This window comes from Coregonus clupeaformis, chromosome 7, assembly GCF_020615455.1.
Source record: "Coregonus clupeaformis isolate EN_2021a chromosome 7, ASM2061545v1, whole genome shotgun sequence".
Lineage (NCBI taxonomy): Eukaryota > Metazoa > Chordata > Actinopteri > Salmoniformes > Salmonidae > Coregonus > Coregonus clupeaformis.
In genome coordinates this window covers 15,008,426-15,028,140 of record NC_059198.1, presented here as the reverse complement: position 1 = coordinate 15,028,140, position 19,715 = coordinate 15,008,426, and the positions used below count along the sequence as shown (strand labels likewise).

The window sequence follows — 19,715 nt, the reverse complement described above, 5'->3', positions numbered from 1 at the left end:
AGGGAAAGTGCATTCTGAGGACAGAGAGATGGTCCTTAAAATGACAGTTAACTGAGGATTATGGTTACTGTAGTTCTTATGGAATTTATCTTCCTTATTGTCCCATTCTGTAGTTCCATATGTGATATGCAGCTTAGTAAAAAATTCAATAAAAAATAAGTAGTTGAGGAAATGGATTGACACAGAAAGACACACAAATGCTTCAGTTTTTTACAAATATTGTCACTTTTCCATTTAGGCATGTCCTCAGAATTTGGAGTACGAGGATACCCCACAATCAAATTGTAAGTATGAGCACATATGAAGACGATATACACTGACCATTGCAGTTTGTTAGTAGAAGTTTAGGCTACAAAACAAGAGCAATGCTTTACCCAATATTTTCCTTCACATTGATCATGTCTCTGCTGAACTCAATTGTCCATTGTGACTTGACTTGTCAGCATTAGGCCTGATGATGAGAGCTATGGAATAAAGCTCACCATACTCCCCTGGGGTTAGCCAATGGGGGATTTAAGGTGTTGTTGCCGCCTACCCTGAGGGCAATACATGGCCTAATGAGGTATTGTATCATTAAGATATGATGATTTGATAATAATCTATTCAGGTAATCCAATTAATACAGATGTGATCAAATATACTGGCTCCCGAGTGCAATGGAGCAGAATGTGTGTGTACAGTGCATTTGGAAAGTATTCAGACCTCTTGACTTTTTCCACATTTTGTTACATTACAGCCTTATTCTAAAATTGATTAAATTGTTAGTTTTTTCTCATCAATCTACACACCCCATAATGACGAAGCAAAAACAGGTTTTTAGAATTTCTTTGCAGCGATTACAGCCTCGAGTCTTCTTGGGGATGACGCTACAAGCTTGGCACACCTGTATTTGGGGAGTTTCCCCCATTCTTCTCTGCAGATCCTCTCTAGCTCTGTCAGGTTGGATGGGAGCGTCGCTGCACAGCAATTTTCAGGTCTCTCCAGAGATGTTCGATTGGGTTCAGGCTCCAGGCTCTGGCTGGGCCACTCAAGGACATTCAGAGACTTGTCCCGAAGCCACTCCTGTGTTGTCTTCTTGGCTGTGTGCTTAGGGTCATTGTCCTGTTGGAAGGTGAACCTCTGGAGCAGGGATCTTAAGGATCTCTCTGTACTTTTCTCCGTTCATCTTTCCCTCGATCTGATCCTGACTAGTCTCCCAGTCCCTGCTGCTGAAAAACATCCCCACAGCATGATGCTGCCACCACCATGCTTCACCGTAGGGATGGTGCCAGGTTTCCTCCAGACGTGACGCTTTGCATTCAGGCCAAAGAGTTCAATCTTGGTTTCATCAGACCAGAGAATCTTGTTTCTCATGGTCTGAGAGTCCTTTAGGTGCCTTTTGGCAAACTCCAAGTGGGCTGTCACGTGCCTTTTACTGAGGAGTGGCTTCTGTCTGGCCACTCTACCATAAAGGCCTGATTGGTGGAGTGCTGCAGAGATGGTTGTCCTTCTGGAAGATTCTCCCATCTCCGCCCTGACCAAAGCCCTTCTCCCCCGATTGCGCAGTTTGGCTGGGCGGCCAGCTCTAGGAAGAGTCTTGATGGTTCCAAACTTCTTCCATTTAAGAATGATGCAGGCCACTGTGTTCTTGGGGATCTTCAATGCTGCAGAAATGTTTTGGTACCCTTTCCCAGATCTGTGCCTCGACACAATCCTGTCTCTGAGCTCTACGGATAATTCCTTTCGACCTCATGGCTTGGTTTTTGCTCTGACATGCACTGTCAACTGTGGGACCTTTATATAGACAGGTGTGTGCCTTTCCAAATCATGTCCAATCAATTGAATTTACCACAGGTGGACTCCAAGTTGTAGAAACATCTCAAGGATGATCAATACACCTTAGCTCAATTTCAAGTTTAATAGCATATACTTGTGTAAATAAGGTATTTCTGTTTTTTTAGGTTTAATACATTTGCAAAAATTTATAAAAACCTGTTTTCGCTTTGTCGTTATGGGGTATTGTGTTTAGATTGATGAAGAAAATATTGATTTTATCCATTTTAGAATAAGGCTGTAACGTAACAAAATGTGGAATATTTCACAGCGATTTAGATGGTACAATGATTCTCTACACTATATTTGCATGTTTTGTCACAAACTGAAATCCCTCAGTTTGAGACAACTTTTGTCCCTCAGTCAAGTATTGAATTTCAAGCACAGATTCACTTACAAAGACCAGTGAGCTTTTCGAAAGCCTCATAAAGAAGGGCAGTGATTTGATAGATGGGTAACAATAAAAAATCAGACATTGAATATCTCTTTTAAGCTTGGTCAAGTTAATAATTAGGGTGTGGATTATATATTAAACCACCCAGACACATGAAAGGTAAAGTTGTAGCTCAAGGATGTTACCATGAGGCCATTGGGGATTTTTAGTTCAATGGCTGTGATGGGAGAAAACAACTGAGGATGGATCAATAACATTGGTAACGCTTTACTTCACACCCAGTGTCATAACACGTTATGACACGGTCATAACAATGTTATAACAGCTGACATAACTTGGCATAACCTGTCATAAATGGTCATAACACTGTCATGACCTATATATTTATACCGGTTGTGACATATATTGTGTTATTTTATGGATGGTTATGACACCTACATAAGTGTCAACCCACATTTATTCAAATTCGTTTTTTCCCTGCCAAGAAGTTTGTTTCTTAAAACCTTAGTAGTAGGTGTTGTAATGTATTCTTTACAGTCAGGGTTTTTTCATATTTTTAATAACTTGTAGAAAATACACTTTATGACACTGTCAAGAAGCATTATGTCCATCATAATCATATAAGCCAGATAGGCCTATCACGTACATGCCCTTATATCAGTCATCAGTCAAAATGAGGGTGTCTTGTCCTGCTCCTGAAATCTGCTCCTGCATTCATCCCAGTCACCAGCAACAGAGCATTGGAGTAGGTGCATGTGTGACAATTGTGTGCGCAATTACAATGATAATTTTAAATGGTCAATTTAAAATATGGTCAATTTTGTGTAACATAAACATACTGTTGACACGTAGGCTATGGTGTAATGGAATGTTATGCCTTGTGGGGTTTGACACTCTTATGTAGGTGTCATAACCAGCCATAACATAACACAATAAGTCACAACAGGTCTAAATATGTGTCATGACAAGTTATGTCAGCTGTTATGACATATTATGACATGGTTATGACTGTGTCATAACATGTTATAATGCTGGGTGTCATGTAACATTGTAGTGACTCCACAATGATGACCTAAATATAGTTTTTTTTTAGGATAAAAATAAACGGATGGAGCTAAGCACTGGCAAAATCCTAGAGGAAAACCTGCTTCAGTCTGCTTTGCACCAGAGACTGTTAGAGGAATTCACAGTTTAGCAGGACAATAACCTAAAACACAAGGCCAAATCTACACTGGAGTTGTTTACCAAGAAGACGGTGAATATTCCTGAGGGGCCAAGTTACAGTTTTGACTTAAACCTGCTTGAGAATATATGGTAAGACTTGAAAATTGCTGTCTAGCCATGATCCCCAACATCTTGCCAGAGCTTGAAGAATAAAAAAAATAAAATAATGGGCAAATATTACACAATTTTATAGACTTACCCAAGAAGACTAGCAGCTGTATTCAATGCCAAAGGTGTTTCTAACATATTGACTCAGGGAGCTGAATACGTACGCAACGACTATTTTAGTTATTGCATTTTATTCATAAAATGTTGTGTAGATTGTTGACAAAAAAATGACATACATTTTAATCCCACTTTGTAACACAAAATGTGAAGACTTCTAAGGGGTCTTAACACTTTTACAAGACAATTTAAATCCCCTAAGAAGTAGAAGCTGTGGCCTCTTCAGACAAATAAAAATACATTAGTATAGTCTTTTATTAATTTGCTTGAAACCAAATCTTTTTTATTTGAGGCTTCTGTAGGACACTTAGGTTTTGTTTGAGTGAACATGATAACTCTGTTAGGTGATCACAGTGGGGGCAATCATCACATTAAACCAAGCGAGTGATGAAATATTCTCAGTGGACTACATCCCCAGAGAGAAATATAGAGACCTGAGACTCCATCTCTCCCGGAGTTCATTAGAATAGATCCAAATAGCCTTGTGTACTGGCGTAACCCTAGCAAACACTCCTTGATGGATTTGTCAGGTCTTTGGGGTCTGATCCTGGTAGTACTGTGGTTGATGTAACTCCATAATGAAAGAGAAGAGGGCCCTTGTTTTCTATCCTGTACTGCTATTGGAAAAAACCCTGACCAAATAGAGAAATTCTGGGGCTGTAAGTGTCAAGCATCTCTGAGTGGGAGCGCTGATCTTGGATCAGGTTTACCCCTGTCCATGTAATGTTATTCATTGTGATCTAAAGGCAAAACTGATCCTAAATCAGCACTCCTACTCTGAGACGCTTGATACATACGGCCCCTGACCTCTGGGTATAGGGATCACTTCCTGGTGTAGTAGCTGCCTTTGCCCCGTAACCTGCGTCTGGATTGGAATCAGTTTTTGTTTGAGCAGTTTTGGATTTGACTCATACTTGCTGGAGAAGTGTAATTGTTTTTAGCTTTGGCATTGTTATCATGCTTTTCACAGCACTACAAAGAGCAACCCCAGAGTGGGTGGTCAGAATGCACACATACAAGCACTAGAAACTGAGCATAATAATTAAAGGTCCAAATGAAAGGCTTTTATCTTGTTTTTCTCTCATGCAAATGTACCATTCTGTCTTATTTCTCCTCACAAAATGACTGGCATAAAGAAGGAAATTCACGGTCTTTCTCTTGGTGTTATTCAATGTCTTTCTCTCCCCCACACTCTCTCTCTCTCCTCCTTTCTCAGGCTAAAGGGTGATCTTGCCTATAATTACAAGGGGCCAAGGACAAAGGATGACATCGTAGAATTCGCCAACAGGGTAGCAGGGTAAGTCATAGGACTCTTAACATATGCACTGTTGCTTCAACATCTCTTATGGGTGATATACAGTACCAGTCAAAAGTTTTAGAACACCTACTCATTCAAGGGTTTTTCTTTATATTTACTATTTTCTACATTGAAGAATAATAGTGAAGACATCAAAACTATGAAATAATACATATGGAATCATGTAGTAAGCAAAAGTGTTAAACAAATCAAAATACATTTTAGATTTTAGATTCTTCAAAGTGTCCACCCTTTGCTTTGATGACAGCTTTGCCCACTCTTGGCATTCTCTCAACCAGCTTCACCTGGAATGCTTTTCAAACAGTCTTGAAGGAGTTCCCACATTTGTTGAGCACTTGTTGGCTGCTTTTCCTTCACTCTGCGGTCCAACTCATCCCCAAACCATCTCAATTGGGTTGAGGTCGGGTGATTGTGCAGGCTAGGTCATCTGATGCAGCACTCCATCACTCTCCTTCTTGGTAAAATAGCCCTTACACAGCCTGGAGGTGTGTTGGGTCATTGTCCTGTTGAAAAACAAATGATAGTTCCACTAAGGCCAAACCAGACGGGATGGTGTATCGCTGCAGAATGCTGTGGTAGCCATGCTGGTTAAGTGTGCCATGAATTTTAAATATATCACAGAAGTGTCACCAGCAAAGCAGCCCTACACCATCACACCTCCTCCTCCGTGCTTCACGGTGGGAACTACACATGCGGAGATCATCCGTTCACCTACAGTGCGTCTCACAAAGACACGGCGGTTGGAACCAAAAATCTCCTATTTGGACTACAGACCAAAGGACAGATTTCCACCGGTCTAATATCCATTGCTCGTGTTTCTTGGCACAAGCAAGTCTCTTCTTATTGGTGTCCTTCAGTAGTGGTTTCTTTGCAGCAATTCAACCATAAAGGCCTGATTCACGCAGTCTCCTCTGAACAGTTGATGTTGATATGTGTCTGTTACTTGAACTCTGTGAAGCATTTATTTGGGCTGCAATTTCTGAGGTGCAGGTAACTCTAATGAACTTATCCTCTGCAGCAGCAGTAACTGGGTCTTCCTTTCCTGTGGCGGTCCTCATGAGAGCCAGTTTCATCATAGCGCTTGATGGTTTTTGCGACTGCACTTGAAGAAACTTTAAAAGTTCTTGACATTTTCCGGATTGACTGACCTTCATGTCTTAAAGTAATGATGGACTGTCGTTTTTCTTTGCTTATTTGAGCTGTTCTTGCCATAATATGGACTTGGTCTTTTACCAAATAAAGCTATCTTCTGTATACCCCCCCTACCTTGTCACAACACAACTGATTGGCTCAAACACATGAAGAAGGAAAGAAATTCCACAAATTAACTTTTAACAAGGCACACCTATTAATTGAAATGCATTCCAGGTGACTGCCTCATGAAGCTGGTTGAGAGAATGCCAAGAGTGTGCAAAGCTGTCATCAAGGCAAAGGGAGGCTACTTTGAAGAATCTAAAATATAAAATATATTTTGATTTGTTTAACACTTTTTTGGGTTTCTACATGATTCCATATGTGTTATTTCATAGTTTTGATGTCTTCACTACTATTCTACAATGTAGAAAGTAGTAAACATTTAAGAAAAACCATTGAATGAGTAGGTGTGTCTAAACGTTTGACTGGTACTGTAAATGGGTACATAATCACTTATGTAAGTCTATATGAATAAATATGATCGGACAAATTGGCTATATATGACCTGCATGTAGACATATGAATACTGTAGTCTCCTAAACAGGACATTATGCGGTATGGGCTACACATGGAACTCTATACAACAAATGTATTCTCTCCCCCTTACAATGCAGTGAATTTCCACCCTAGCAACTTCAAAGTCTCTTCAAATGCCAGTTAATAGTTTAGCCTGAGGGGATTCCTATCTCTCAGGGGAAAATCCAAACTAGACCCATGATGAGTGATCAGTCTGAATGGTGGGTCAAAGACCTGGCTGGGGTTTCACCTCTGACTGCATGCTTCTGCAATGTTCACTAGATGGCACCAGAACCATACACGTTAAACTGGGGAAAAAAACATGGCGGTGTTCAGTAGGCAGTCCGTAGCATGCCGCAATGCAATAAAAAAATTAGTGTTCTAATATGAGACGTTCAGCTTAGTTCCTCTGTTTCACCTGGTTTTATTAATTTTTCTCGCAATTTAACTAATGGGAAATATATTATCTTAGAATCCCAACTATAATGTTTCTGTTTGTGTGCATGTCTTCTATCCTCTTCAGGCCAGCAGTCCGAGCACTTCCAAGCAAACAGATGTTTGACCATATGATGAAGAGACATGACGTGCTCTTTGTATACTTTGGTGGGGAGTCTCCACTCAAGGTAAGGTCTCTGGAAGTTTCTCTGGTTCAGGCAGAGCATAACCTCCAAGAGCGGAGTGAGAGTGGTCACAATGCACAATAAGTAGCAATATAATATGTGTGAAGTTGTTTTGACCCAATACTATCAGACATTTGAGTGAAAAATATACAAATCTACATAAACATTTATGTTAAGGAATTCAGTGCATAAAATCGTAGTAGGATTCATATTCTCCCAGTGTGATCATGGGAGTTTGTTAACGATACATTTATCCCAGTCAGTTCAAGTAGTTTATTTGCCATTCGGAGATGTAAAAAGAAATGCGTACATTGGAATTCTTGGTTGGAGCTCTCACATATAGTACACACATTATATAGTAAGAAGATCCATACTACATTGACGTATTGGTTAACTACCATCCTGATTTAACTATGTGCTTTCTGAGTAATTCGACATACATTCCCCTCATGTTTATCACTTCTCTGTGGGTCTGACATGTTATCTTATCATCCAATCAATGCCACTGAAAGCTGTCACGGCATTTAGCTAGTATTTATTGATTGGATCATAAAGTTTCTGCTCACACTGCTGCTGCCGCCAAGAGCTCTCCGAGTGAGGCGAGGCCCATTTATACAACGTGCTAGACAACCTTGATAAATGTCCCATACCAAGTTAACAGAGGGCAATTCTCAGAGAAGAAGAAGCTTGTAACTTGTATTGATTTCTCGTTTGCAGGAGAAGTATATCGACATGGCTGCTGAGCTGATTGTGTATACATACTTCTTCTCTGCGTCGGAAGACGTCTTACCAGAGGTAACGGCCTTGAGAATGTTGCATGATCCTTGACTCTCATTAAATGTCAGCGAGGAGAACTTATCAACGCTGCATTTGAAAGTTTTGTTCTCATCACTTTTATCTAATTAGGGATTTATTGTGATTTTGATAATTGTTTTAGTCGTATAGCTAGCTAGTCAAACACAAGGCAGCACTCACAAGTGAAAGTGCTGCAGTGACATTCTCCATGCAGTATGATATGGTAAATGCCATAGGGACAGCGAAGCCTGCGAGCATGCTGTTTATGCAGGTTTATTTGGCATGATGTCCACAGTTTGCTAGGATGACCTGCCGCCAATAGGACTGCTGTCTCGTATGGTTTAGGTGCCCATAAATTAAGAAAGTAATGGATGATTTATGGAATTCGCTTTGAATTATGTATTTTATGCGTTTTCACCATCCAGTCAGTGACTTTGCCAGAGCTTCCATCGGTCGTAGTCTTCAAGGACGGGGCCTACTTTACCTATGATGGTGAGTATCTGGTTGGGGCTACAGAGCTGGGGCTGGGGAGGTGGGTGATACGCTTGAGTAATATTTTGTTTGTGCTTTCCAAATATAAATAATTTTCATTTTTAACTGCCTATGGCTTGTCATAAATTCTTCTCTTGGAGTAACTATGTGTGAAATCGGCCTTTGAGGACCAGCTTTTCACTAGAAAGGAGGTCAGTCTAATTTGGGCAAGGCAAGGGTGCCATTTTCTCTTTTGTTCCCCTCCTACCCATCTCCTCTTCCTCTCCTCTCCCTCTCCCAGCCTTGTTTGCTCAGGCTTTGTTTCTCCAGTCTTAAACCAGAGCGTCTGTTCTTTCATCTTTCATCCGGCTTCACCACACTACCTTCTGAAGTGGTGACTCCTCCGTCATAAAGCGGTTCGGCTCTGCCCACTATCGTCTCTGTGGTCAGGCCAGTGATGTCGTGGTGGTGGCTGTCTCTGGGTGGACACAGAGCAGGCAAAGGAACAGGGAAGGAGGGAGGGATGAATGAATGGGTGGATGATGGATATACAGTGGGGGGAAAAAGTATTTAGTCAGCCACCAATTGTGCAAGTTCTCCCACTTAAAAAGATGAGAGAGGCCTGTAATTTTCATTATAGGTACACGTCAACTATGACAGACAAATTGAGGAGAAAAAATCCAGAAAATCACATTGTAGGATTTTTAATGAATTTATTTGCAAATTATGGTGGAAAATAAGTATTTGGTCACCTACAAACAAGCAAGATTTCTGGCTCTCACAGACCTGTAACTTCTTCTTTAAGAGGCTCCTCTGTCCTCCACTCGTTACCTGTATTAATGGCACCTGTTTGAACTTGTTATCAGTATAAAAGACACCTGTCCACAACCTCAAACAGTCACACTCCAAACTCCACTATGGCCAAGACCAAAGAGCTGTCAAAGGACACCAGAAACAGAACTGTAGACCTGCACCAGGCTGGGAAGACTGAATCTGCAATAGGTAAGCAGCTTGGTTTGAAGAAATCAACTGTGGGAGCAATTATTAGGAAATGGAAGACATACAAGACCACTGATAATCTCCCTCGATCTGGGGCTCCACGCAAGATCTCACCCCGTGGGGTCAAAATGATCACAAGAACGGTGAGCAAAAATCCCAGAACCACACGGGGGGACCTAGTGAATGACCTGCAGAGAGCTGGGACCAAAGTAACAAAGCCTACCATCAGTAACACACTACGCCGCCAGGGACTCAAATCCTGCAGTGCATAGACGTGTCCCCCTGCTTAAGCCAGTACATGTCCAGGCCCGTCTGAAGTTTGCTAGAGTGCATTTGGATGATCCAGAAGAGGATTGTGAGAATGTCATATGGTCAGATGAAACCAAAATAGAACTTTTTGGTAAAAACTCAACTCGTCGTGTTTGGAGGACAAAGAATGCTGAGTTGCATCCAAAGAACACCATACCTACTGTGAAGCATAGGGGTGGAAACATCATGCTTTGGGGCTGTTTTTCTGCAAAGGGACCAGGACGACTGATCCGTGTAAAGGAAAGAATGAATGGGGCCATGTATCGTGAGATTTTGAGTGAAAACCTCCTTCCATCAGCAAGGGCATTGAAGATGAAACGTGGCTGGGTCTTTCAGCATGACAATGATCCCAAACACACCGCCCGGGCAACGAAGGAGTGGCTTCGTAAGAAGCATTTCAAGGTCCTGGAGTGGCCTAGCCAGTCTCCAGATCTCAACCCCATAGAAAATCTTTGGAGGGAGTTGAAAGTCTGTGTTGCCCAGCGACAGCCCCAAAACATCACTGCTCTAGAGGAGATCTGCATGGAGGAATGGGCCAAAATACCAGCAACAGTGTGAGAAAACCTTGTGAAGACTTACAGAAAACGTTTGACCTGTGTCATTGCCAACAATGGGTATATAACAAAGTATTGAGAAACTTTTGTTATTGACCAAATACTTATTTTCCACCATATTTGCAAAGAAATTCATTAAAAATCCTACATTGTGATTTTCTGGATTTTTTTCTTTCTTATTTTGTCTGTCATAGTTGACGTGTACCTATGATGAAAATTACAGGCCTCTCTCATCTTTTTAAGTGGGAGAACTTGCACAATTGGTGGCTGACTAAATACTTTTCCCCACTGTAACTGAGTGGGCGTGGGATGGTGGGAGACCACAGTGCCATCCAGAGGAACCAGGGTGGGTTGGGTTTCCATCTGGAACTGACTGACTGACTCGGCCATGTCTGAGTCAGAGCTGCCAAGTAAAGTCAGTCAGAATTAATGATATGCTATAGCCACCAATACAGTTCAAAGCCCCCTCAGCGTATGAGCACCAGCTTGCCACACTCTTGCAATACTTCCTGTATACCGCCGCCGAGCGCTTCGGGAGGGAGGTGAAAATGGAAGGGCAGAGCGTCCAGGCACAGGCCGACAACAAAGGGGCCCCAGTAGTGTTGGTTGGGGAGGTTAGGCGCTCTGTGAAGGGCCCGCAGAACAAAATCCAGCTCCTGGTTTGGCCCTGGTCCAGCCTGGCACTGGATGTCCGTCTGTTCCACCTGGCTGTTCCAAAATGGGGGCTTCTGCCACCAGAAGTCCAGCAGGAGGCGGTCTCCACAGTGGACGGTCACCACGAAAACACCACACTCCAGTGAGTCCTCTAGGACCCTGATAACGAGGATGTTCTGTATGGCTTGCATCGCCATGGTTACTGCTGGAGATAAGCTAGGGAAATCCAAGCCGGAGCAGCAAGATATGACAGATGATTGGCGTTTTTCTGAACATGCAGCTGGGTTATCTCACTCCACTGGAAAACATAAGTGGTTCTGGGATTGATAACATATTTTTGTCATTGCTTAAAATATATATTTTTTTATATATATTTTACATTCTACGCTTCATCTTTAGACAGTTGGAAACAGAGGGGGGAGACAGGCAAGTGGGAGAACAGTAGGATTGTATCCTGGTCTCCGGTGGGGAACAGTTAGTCTGAAACTGAGAGCGTTACTGCAAGACCACAGGCTCTGCACAATGAAAAGGTTTTTGAAGGCTGTTACTTCAAGAACAACAGTAGTACATAATCCAAAAGTAAAATTGGAATGGTAAAATCATATTTTGATTTGTAAACACATCTCATAGAGCTTCTAAGAGAAATGCTCTAGTCAGTATCATGACCTAAATGGAAGCCTTTCCAATTATACCTTGTGTTCAGTCAGTGTGATGCATATTTTACCTGAATCCTCCTCAGCATTGTCCTTGGTTTGAGAGTCCTGCCATTGGTGCTCTGCTCTGGGCTGTGCTCGGTGCCGAACAGACGAGTACAGTAATGTAGCAGAGCAGCCACTGAAATGATGTTCACGTTCTCTCTGCTGCACTATGACACATTTTTACTGCATGTGTTGGGCTACTTCCCAAATGGCACCCTATTATCTGTGAAATGCATAGGGCTCTGGTCAAAACTAGTGCACTATATAGGGAATAGGGTGCCATTTGGGACGCACACACAATATCTCCCCTCCACCACATATACAAGTCACTGTCATCGCCGGACAGTCAGAATTTGCGTTGAACATAGGGCATGTAGTTATAAATGTAAATCAGCTAATTCAAATATGAGACTAGTACATCACCGTTTACTGTAGGTTGTAGTTGTGTTATGAATAGCTGTGGGCATGTGGGGTTTAGCTTGGACACATATAGGCTAGCTTTTGTGATAATTCCAGTGTCTATTTGTACATATATATACAGTGGGGAGAACAAGTATTTGATACACTGCCGATTTTGCAGGTTTTCCTACTTACAAAGCATGTAGAGGTCTGTAATTTTTATCATAGGTACACTTCGACTGTGAGAGACGGAATCTAAAACAAAAAAACAACAAATCACACTGTATGATTAATTTGCATTTTGTTGCATGACATAAGTATTTGATACATCAGAAAAGCAGAACTTAATATTTGGTACAGAAACCTTTGTTTGCAATTACAGAGATCATACGTTTCCTGTAGGTCTTGACCAGGTTTGCACACACTGCAGCAGGGATTTTGGCCCACTCCTCCATACAGACCTTCTCCAGATCCTTCAGGTTTCGGGGCTGTCGCTGGGCAATACGGACTTTCAGCTCCCTCCAAAGATGTTCTATTGGGTTCAGGTCTGGAGACTGGCTAGGCCACTCCAGGACCTTGAGACGCTTCTTACGGAGCCACTCCTTAGTTGCCCTGGCTGTGTGTTTCAGGTCGTTGTCATGCTGGAAGACCCAGCCACGACCCATCTTCAATGCTCTTACTGAGGGAAGGAGGTTGTTGGCCAATATCTCGCGATACATGGCCCCATCCATCCTCCCCTCAATACGGTGCAGTCATCCTGTCCCCTTTGCAGAAAAGCATCCACAAATAATGATGTTTCCACCTCCATGCTTCACGGTTGGGATGGTGTTCTTGGGGTTGTACTCATCCTTCTTCTTCCTCCAAACACGGCGAGTGGAGTTTAGACCAAAAAGCTATATTTTTGTCTCATCAGGCCACATGACCTTCTCCCATTCCTCCTCTGGATCATCCAGATGGTCATTGGCAAACTTCAGACAGGCCTGGACATGCGCTGGCTTGAGCAGGGGGACCTTGCGTGCGCTGCAGGATTTTAATCCATGACGGCGTAGTGTGTTACTAATGGTTTTCTTTGAGACTGTGGTCCCAGTTCTCTTCAGGTCATTGACCAGGTCCTGCCTTGTAGTTATGGGCTGATCCCTTACCTTCCTCATGATCATTGATGCCCCACGAGGTGAGATCTTGCATGGAGCCCCAGACCGAGGGTGATTGACCGTCATCTTGAACTTCTTCCATTTTCTAATAATTGCGCCAACAGTTGTTGCCTTCTCACCAAGCTGCTTGCCTATTGTCCTGTAGCCCATCCCAGCCTTGTGCAGGTCTACAATTTTATCCCTGATGTTCTTACACAGCTCTCTGGTCTTGGCCATTGTGGAGAGGATGGAGTCTGTTTGATTGAGTGTGTGGACAGGTGTCTTTTATACAGGTAACGAGTTCAAACAGGTGCAGTTAATACAGGTAATGAGTGGAGAACAGGAGGGCTTCTTAAAGAAAAACTAACAGGTCTGTGAGGGCCGGAATTCTTACTGGTTGGTAGGTGATCAAATACTTATGTCATGCAATAAAATGCAAATGAATTACTTAAAAATCATACAATGTGATTTTCTGGATTTTTGTTTTAGATTCTGTCTCTCACAGTTGAAGTGTACCTATGATAAAAATTACAGACCTCTACATGCTTTGTAAGTAGGAAAACCTGCAAAATCGGCAGTGTATCAAATACTTGTTCTCCCCACTGTATATATAGTGTTTTTTGTTAATTCCTTTTGCGGCTGTCAAAGGTCACTGAGGAATCAAGCTTTACACCCAGATTGGAGAGTGGGATTTTCTGTCCTGCAATTGTGAGGTGTGTTATTGGTGAGTTACCTGGTGGGGGTCGCCAACAAGTAAGGCCTCGGTTTTGCTGCTGTTCAGTTGCTTCATCCATGTCCTTATCTCCTCAAGGCACGTGTTCAGACGGCACATGCATCAGAGGGACTTGGGGCAGTTTTTACTTACAGCTGGGTGTCATCAGCATAGCAGTGGAATGAGATTCCATGCCGGCTAATGACACGACTGAGGGGGATGGGGTCCAAGAACAGATCCTTGTGAGACACCGCACAGGTGGTAGGGCTGTTGGAATAGGATCCAAGGTACAGGAGTAGGTTTTCATTAATACCTCCTTGGGTCAAGGAAACAGGAGAGGGGCTGAGGTGGAGTTCGTGGAGGGTCGAGGGCGGGAGGAGACGGAGTAGTAGAGCAGGAGATGAGAGATCTGATGATGCTAACATTTGTTTTTTTTAAGTAAATGAAGCTGTTACACTGCTCTTCTATTGTCTTGATCTGGGACTGGGTTTTCAAAAGATGGTTTATGGTGGAAAACCGGTGCTTTGAGTTTCCAGGATTTTTGTTGATGAGGTTGGAGTAGAACGTCAACCATGCCTCTTTCATGGCCTTGGAATAGGCCCTATGGTGCTCTTGAAATGCCCGTTTGTGGACAGTGAGGCCTGAGTTTCTGAGACGCCGTTCCAGGATGCGTCCAGTGGATTTCATGTTTGTCAGTTCTGGAGTAAACCAGGGAGCTAAGAGAGCGAATGCGATGTCCCATGTTTTTATGGAGGTCAAGCACACTGCTCAGGGATTGGTTGTAAAACTCCACAGTTTCATCCACTGACGAAAATGCTGGAGGAGACAGGCTCAAGATGTCCTCTGACAAGCTGGCTGGGTCTATGTTTTTCCAGTTCTGGAAACACATGCTTGGACTTGGTTAGAGGGGGAAGGAATGTCAAGTCCAGTGCGACAACCTTGTGGTCAGACACACTGAGGTCATAGACCTGCATGTCGTTGATGGGGGCAGAGTCAGTGATGACTAGGTCAAGTAGGGGGGGGGACAGTTCCAGTTCAGCTGTAACCAGGTGGGCATGCCTCATTTAGGGCTGAGTAGACCCCAGGCTGATGGCAGGTTTCAGTTAGGCATATGTCAAGCTCCTTGTCCACTTGTGGTCATGCAGCAGGAGGGATTTATTAGTGAGAGACTAGGCAATAAATAGTTCCATGCTGACAGGCAAGGGAGCTGTAGATGGAATAGGAACTGCATGAAGTGTCTGTAGAGGCACAGAAATCCACTCCGCGTTTTCAGATTTGCCTTGTGGGTCTCGCGTTGTTTCCAACTGCCTAAAGAGCAGCCTGCAGACTTGGCCAGGGTCCTTTATCATCCAACTCTGGTGGGCATTTTGTACTGCTCTCATTGGGAGTGCACACAAAATACTTTAGTTTGTTTAATAGTCTCCTACCCCCTCGTCGTCCTCGCCGTCTGCTTTTTTTCACGTAGGATCCCGTATTGAATAAGGGTGTTTTTGAGCTCTTCATACAGGGTTGTTTTTATCCTTTCAAAACTTTTGAGGAATCCTTCTGTGTAGTGAATGAGGGTTGCTGCCATTTCTGAGTCTTTGGTCCAGCCTGGAAGAAGATGAGATGAGGCTCTATGAAGATTTGGGCTGGTTTTCAAGTCCAAACAAGTTAGTTGATTAGAGTTGTTAAGAATAACTAACTTAACCTTGTTGGTAAAAATAAATAGATATGTGTTCAATACTCAATACAAATAATTAAGGATACATTTGCAGGAGTAAATTACAAAGGCTGCCACTAGGTGCCATGACAACCAAAAAGTACAGGGGTTCATCCATTTTTAACCACCTAAGTGCTACGATTTGGAAGTTTGACAAAGTTCTACCCAACTTTGATCATGTTACAGCCTGTATAACGTGCATACTGTACAGGAGAAGTGGTTTGACTCCTAGTAATGGAGTTTTTATTCTTACATAAGAAAGTCTGTGTTCAGTGAAAGATAATGGGCTGCATGCTAGACTTGAACATGGTTATAATGAAGACCGAAATAGACGCTAGACAGTAGGGTCACTAGTTTATTCTTCGTTTGGTCTTATTTAGAACTCTCTCTAAACAGCCTTTCAACGTCTTTTTTTCCTCTCCCGTTGTTAAGGTTGAGCTCATATATAGCATACTGTTAATGAGGTCATATCAGCAATGTCTCGCTTGGCTGTACATGGAACATTTCAGCAGTTTTATTCTTATATAGCCAGTTATGTGGTGCGGTTTATGGTATTACAGCCTGGAAGCCCTGCGGCAAGGCAACATTTGTTTGCAGATTTTTCAGTGGGAGTATGTCAGTGAGGTGAGATTAATGAATGGGTTTATATGAGTGTGTTGGATAGATAACCTGCTCTTAAGGACCACAGAACTTCAAAAATGATTCCTATTTCCCTCTAGCAAGTAAGCATGCACTGCACACTGGGCTTGTCACGATACCAACATTTTACAAATGATACGATATCAGGCCAAGTATCACGATACTGAGTAGTATCGCGATACCACGGTGGAAAAAATCAGTGGCCTAGCATCCTGTTCGCCCCGTCCTCCGGACGCTTATTCACGTTTTCTAAACGTTCTCCAAAAACCTGTCACTGAAATTCACACCCCCACTCAACACAACACATTTAATTTAACTTCACACTGTTCAGTGTATAATGGAATACTGCATAGAATGGATGATTTGCTCATATTTGCAAAGGCCTACCTGTGATTTGGCTGGAGGAAGGAATATACACTGCTCAAAAAAATAAAGGGAACACTAAAATAACACATCCTAGATCTGAATGAATGAAATAATCTTATTAAATACTTTTTTCTTTACATAGTTGAATGTGCTGACAACAAAATCACACAAAAATCATCAATGGAAATCAAATGTATCAACCCATGGAGGTCTGGATTTGGAGTCACCCTCAAAATTAAAGTGGAAAACCACACTACAGGCTGATCCAACTTTGATGTAATGTCCTTAAAAAGTCAAAATTAGGCTCAGTAGTGTGTGTGGCCTCCACGTGCCTGTATGACCTCCCTCCATGCCTGGGCATGCTCCTGATGAGGTGGCGGATGGTCTCCTGAGGGATCTCCTCCCAGACCTGGACTAAAGCATCCGCCAACTCCTGGACAGTCTGTGGTGCGACGTGGCGTTGGTGGATGGAGCGAGACATGATGTCCCAGATGTGCTCAATTGGATTCAGGTCTGGGGAACGGGCGGGCCAGTCCATAGCATCAATGCCTTCCTCTTGCAGGAACTGCTGACACACTCCAGCCACATGAGGTCTAGCATTGTCTTGCATTAGGAGGAACCCAGGGCCAACCACACCAGTATATGGTCTCACAAGGGGTCTGAGGATCTCATCTCGGTACCTAATGGCAGTCAGGCTACCTCTGGCGAGCACATGGAGGGCAGTGCGGCCCCCCCAAATAAATGCCACCCCACACCATGACTGACCCACCGCCAAACCGGTCATGCTGGAGGATGTTGCAGGCAGCAGAACGTTCTCCACGGCGTCTCCAGACTCTGTCACGTCTGTCACGTGCTCAGTGTGAACCTGCTTTCATCTGTGAAGAGCACAGGGCGCCAGTGGCGAATTTGCCAATCTTGGTGTTCTCTGGCAAATGCCAAACGTCCTGCACGGTGTTGGGCTGTAAGCACAACCCCCACCTGTGGACGTCGGGCCCTCATACCACCCTCATGGAGTCTGTTTCTGACCATTTGAGCAGACACATGCACATTTGTGGCCTGCTGGAGGTCATTTTGCAGGGCTCTGGCAGTGCTCCTCCTGCTCCTCCTTGCACAAAGGCGGAGGTAGCAGTCCTGCTGCTGGGTTGTTGCCCTCCTACGGCCTCCTCCACGTCTCCTGATGTACTGGCCTGTCTCCTGGTAGCACCTCCATGCTCTGGACACTACGCTGATAGACACAGCAAACCTTCTTGCCACAGCTCGCATTGATGTGCCATCCTGGATGAGCTGCACTACCTGAGCCACTTGTGTGGGTTGTAGACTCCGTCTCATGCTACCACTAGAGTGAAAGCACCGCCAGCATTCAAAAGTGACCAAAACATCAGCCAGGAAGCATAGGAACTGAGAAGTGGTCTGTGGTCACCAACTGCAAAACCACTCCTTTATTGGGGGTGTCTTGCTAATTGCCTATAATTTCCACCTGTTGTCTATTCCATTTGCACAACAGCATGTGAAATTTATTGTCAATCAGTGTTGCTTCCTAAGTGGACAGTTTGATTTCACAGAAGTGTGATTGACTTGGAGTTACATTGTGTTGTTTAAGTGTTCCCTTTATTTTTTTGAGCAGTGTACATCAGTGGGCTGGTGAAGGGAGGATGGCTCATAATAATGACTGGAGTGGCGCAAATGGAATGGCATCAAACACATAGAAACCATGTGTTTGATACCATTCCACTCCAGCCATTACCACGAGCCTGTCCTCCCCAATTAAGGTGCCACCAACCTTCTGTGATATCATGCATAGCGATCTGTGTGTCAGTAAGAGAAAAACACTGCATGAAACCTTCTTTACTCTTCAGTTAACAGACACACACACTCTCCCTCCCTTCCTCACACACCTTCCTCTCTCTGTCTCCCTCACTCTCATAAACACACACCTCTCTCTCTCTCTCACAAACACACATATACACACTGCTCCCAACTTTTAAAACGTTAGGCACAAAATGTAATTTAAGGAGCATCAGAAATAAGTAGATTTTTGATATAGTTTAGGCTTACATTAGGCCTATATGAATCCTACCTTTTTGAAGCACATCTCATGAGTAGCAGACCCTCAAATTTGCCTAAACCTACTGTGAAGTTACCAGGTTGTTAGCTAGCTAGGTAACATGACTGAACAACGTTTGCTATCAAACCAATAATTAGCGACCCAGGATTACTTTAAAATGGCCCGCGATATGGTTTGTGAAATTATATAAAAAGGTATCTGGTAATATGGGTCATATTTTTTTTACAATTTAGGCTAGAGACAGCCGTTTTCTTTGCTGTAAAGCTGCAATCATGCCTTTCGCGAAGCAGTGCTCCATTCTCCCTCTGACACTCTGATGCTGCATGACAGTGAACTTGCAAAGTCTACACAGACTGGTCTGTGCTCTTGGTTATAACAGGTGATGAAATTATACACTGTATCAACATTGCTTGCTTTGCGCACTGCTCCAATGTAACAAATTTACAAATCTAACAACAGAAGACTGATCAGGGTCTGGGTCTGCATCCCCGCTCGCCATCACGGCTAAATTATATATAAAGCTGACGGAGGAATAGACGCGCGTGAAGAGAGGACGGAGAGAAGCAGGTGAGTTAAAGGAGCTGCATGGTCAATCTGACTTCTGCATTGGCTGTGCAGCATTTACGGTGATATGGCCTCTGCAGAAGTCAGGGCATTGATACTTCTTGCGCTTCGCGAAGCAGCGCAGAGCTGTTGAGCAGAGCTGTTGTGAAGTGAGTTTGTGTTTATACAGGAAGTCCCGCCCCCACCTACCATCAACCAATCATGTCAATGCGGAGCTATACGGAGCCCTCCACATTGTTCCAAAATTTGGGAGGCGCACGGCGATGCGGTACAGAGCTCAATTTGGCCTCTGCATGCCTCCGGAAGCATTGTGTCACACCCTCCATACGGAGCCTCTGACTACATTTTCGGATCA

The 19,715-nt window shown here is 43.4% G+C and overlaps 1 protein-coding gene across 1 annotated transcript in view; it reads left to right on the top strand.

Annotated features, from left to right (window-relative positions):
* Positions 1–19,715, top strand: part of LOC121569927 (protein disulfide-isomerase TMX3-like) — a 53,097-nt gene that overhangs the window by 9,742 nt on the left and 23,640 nt on the right. Inside the window, exons 5-9 of the mRNA XM_041881271.2 lie at positions 239–284; positions 4,872–4,952; positions 7,207–7,306; positions 8,021–8,098; positions 8,524–8,590. Of these exons, the coding sequence (XP_041737205.1) occupies positions 239–284; positions 4,872–4,952; positions 7,207–7,306; positions 8,021–8,098; positions 8,524–8,590 (372 nt within the window). The remainder of the gene's footprint in view (positions 1–238; positions 285–4,871; positions 4,953–7,206; positions 7,307–8,020; positions 8,099–8,523; positions 8,591–19,715) is intronic.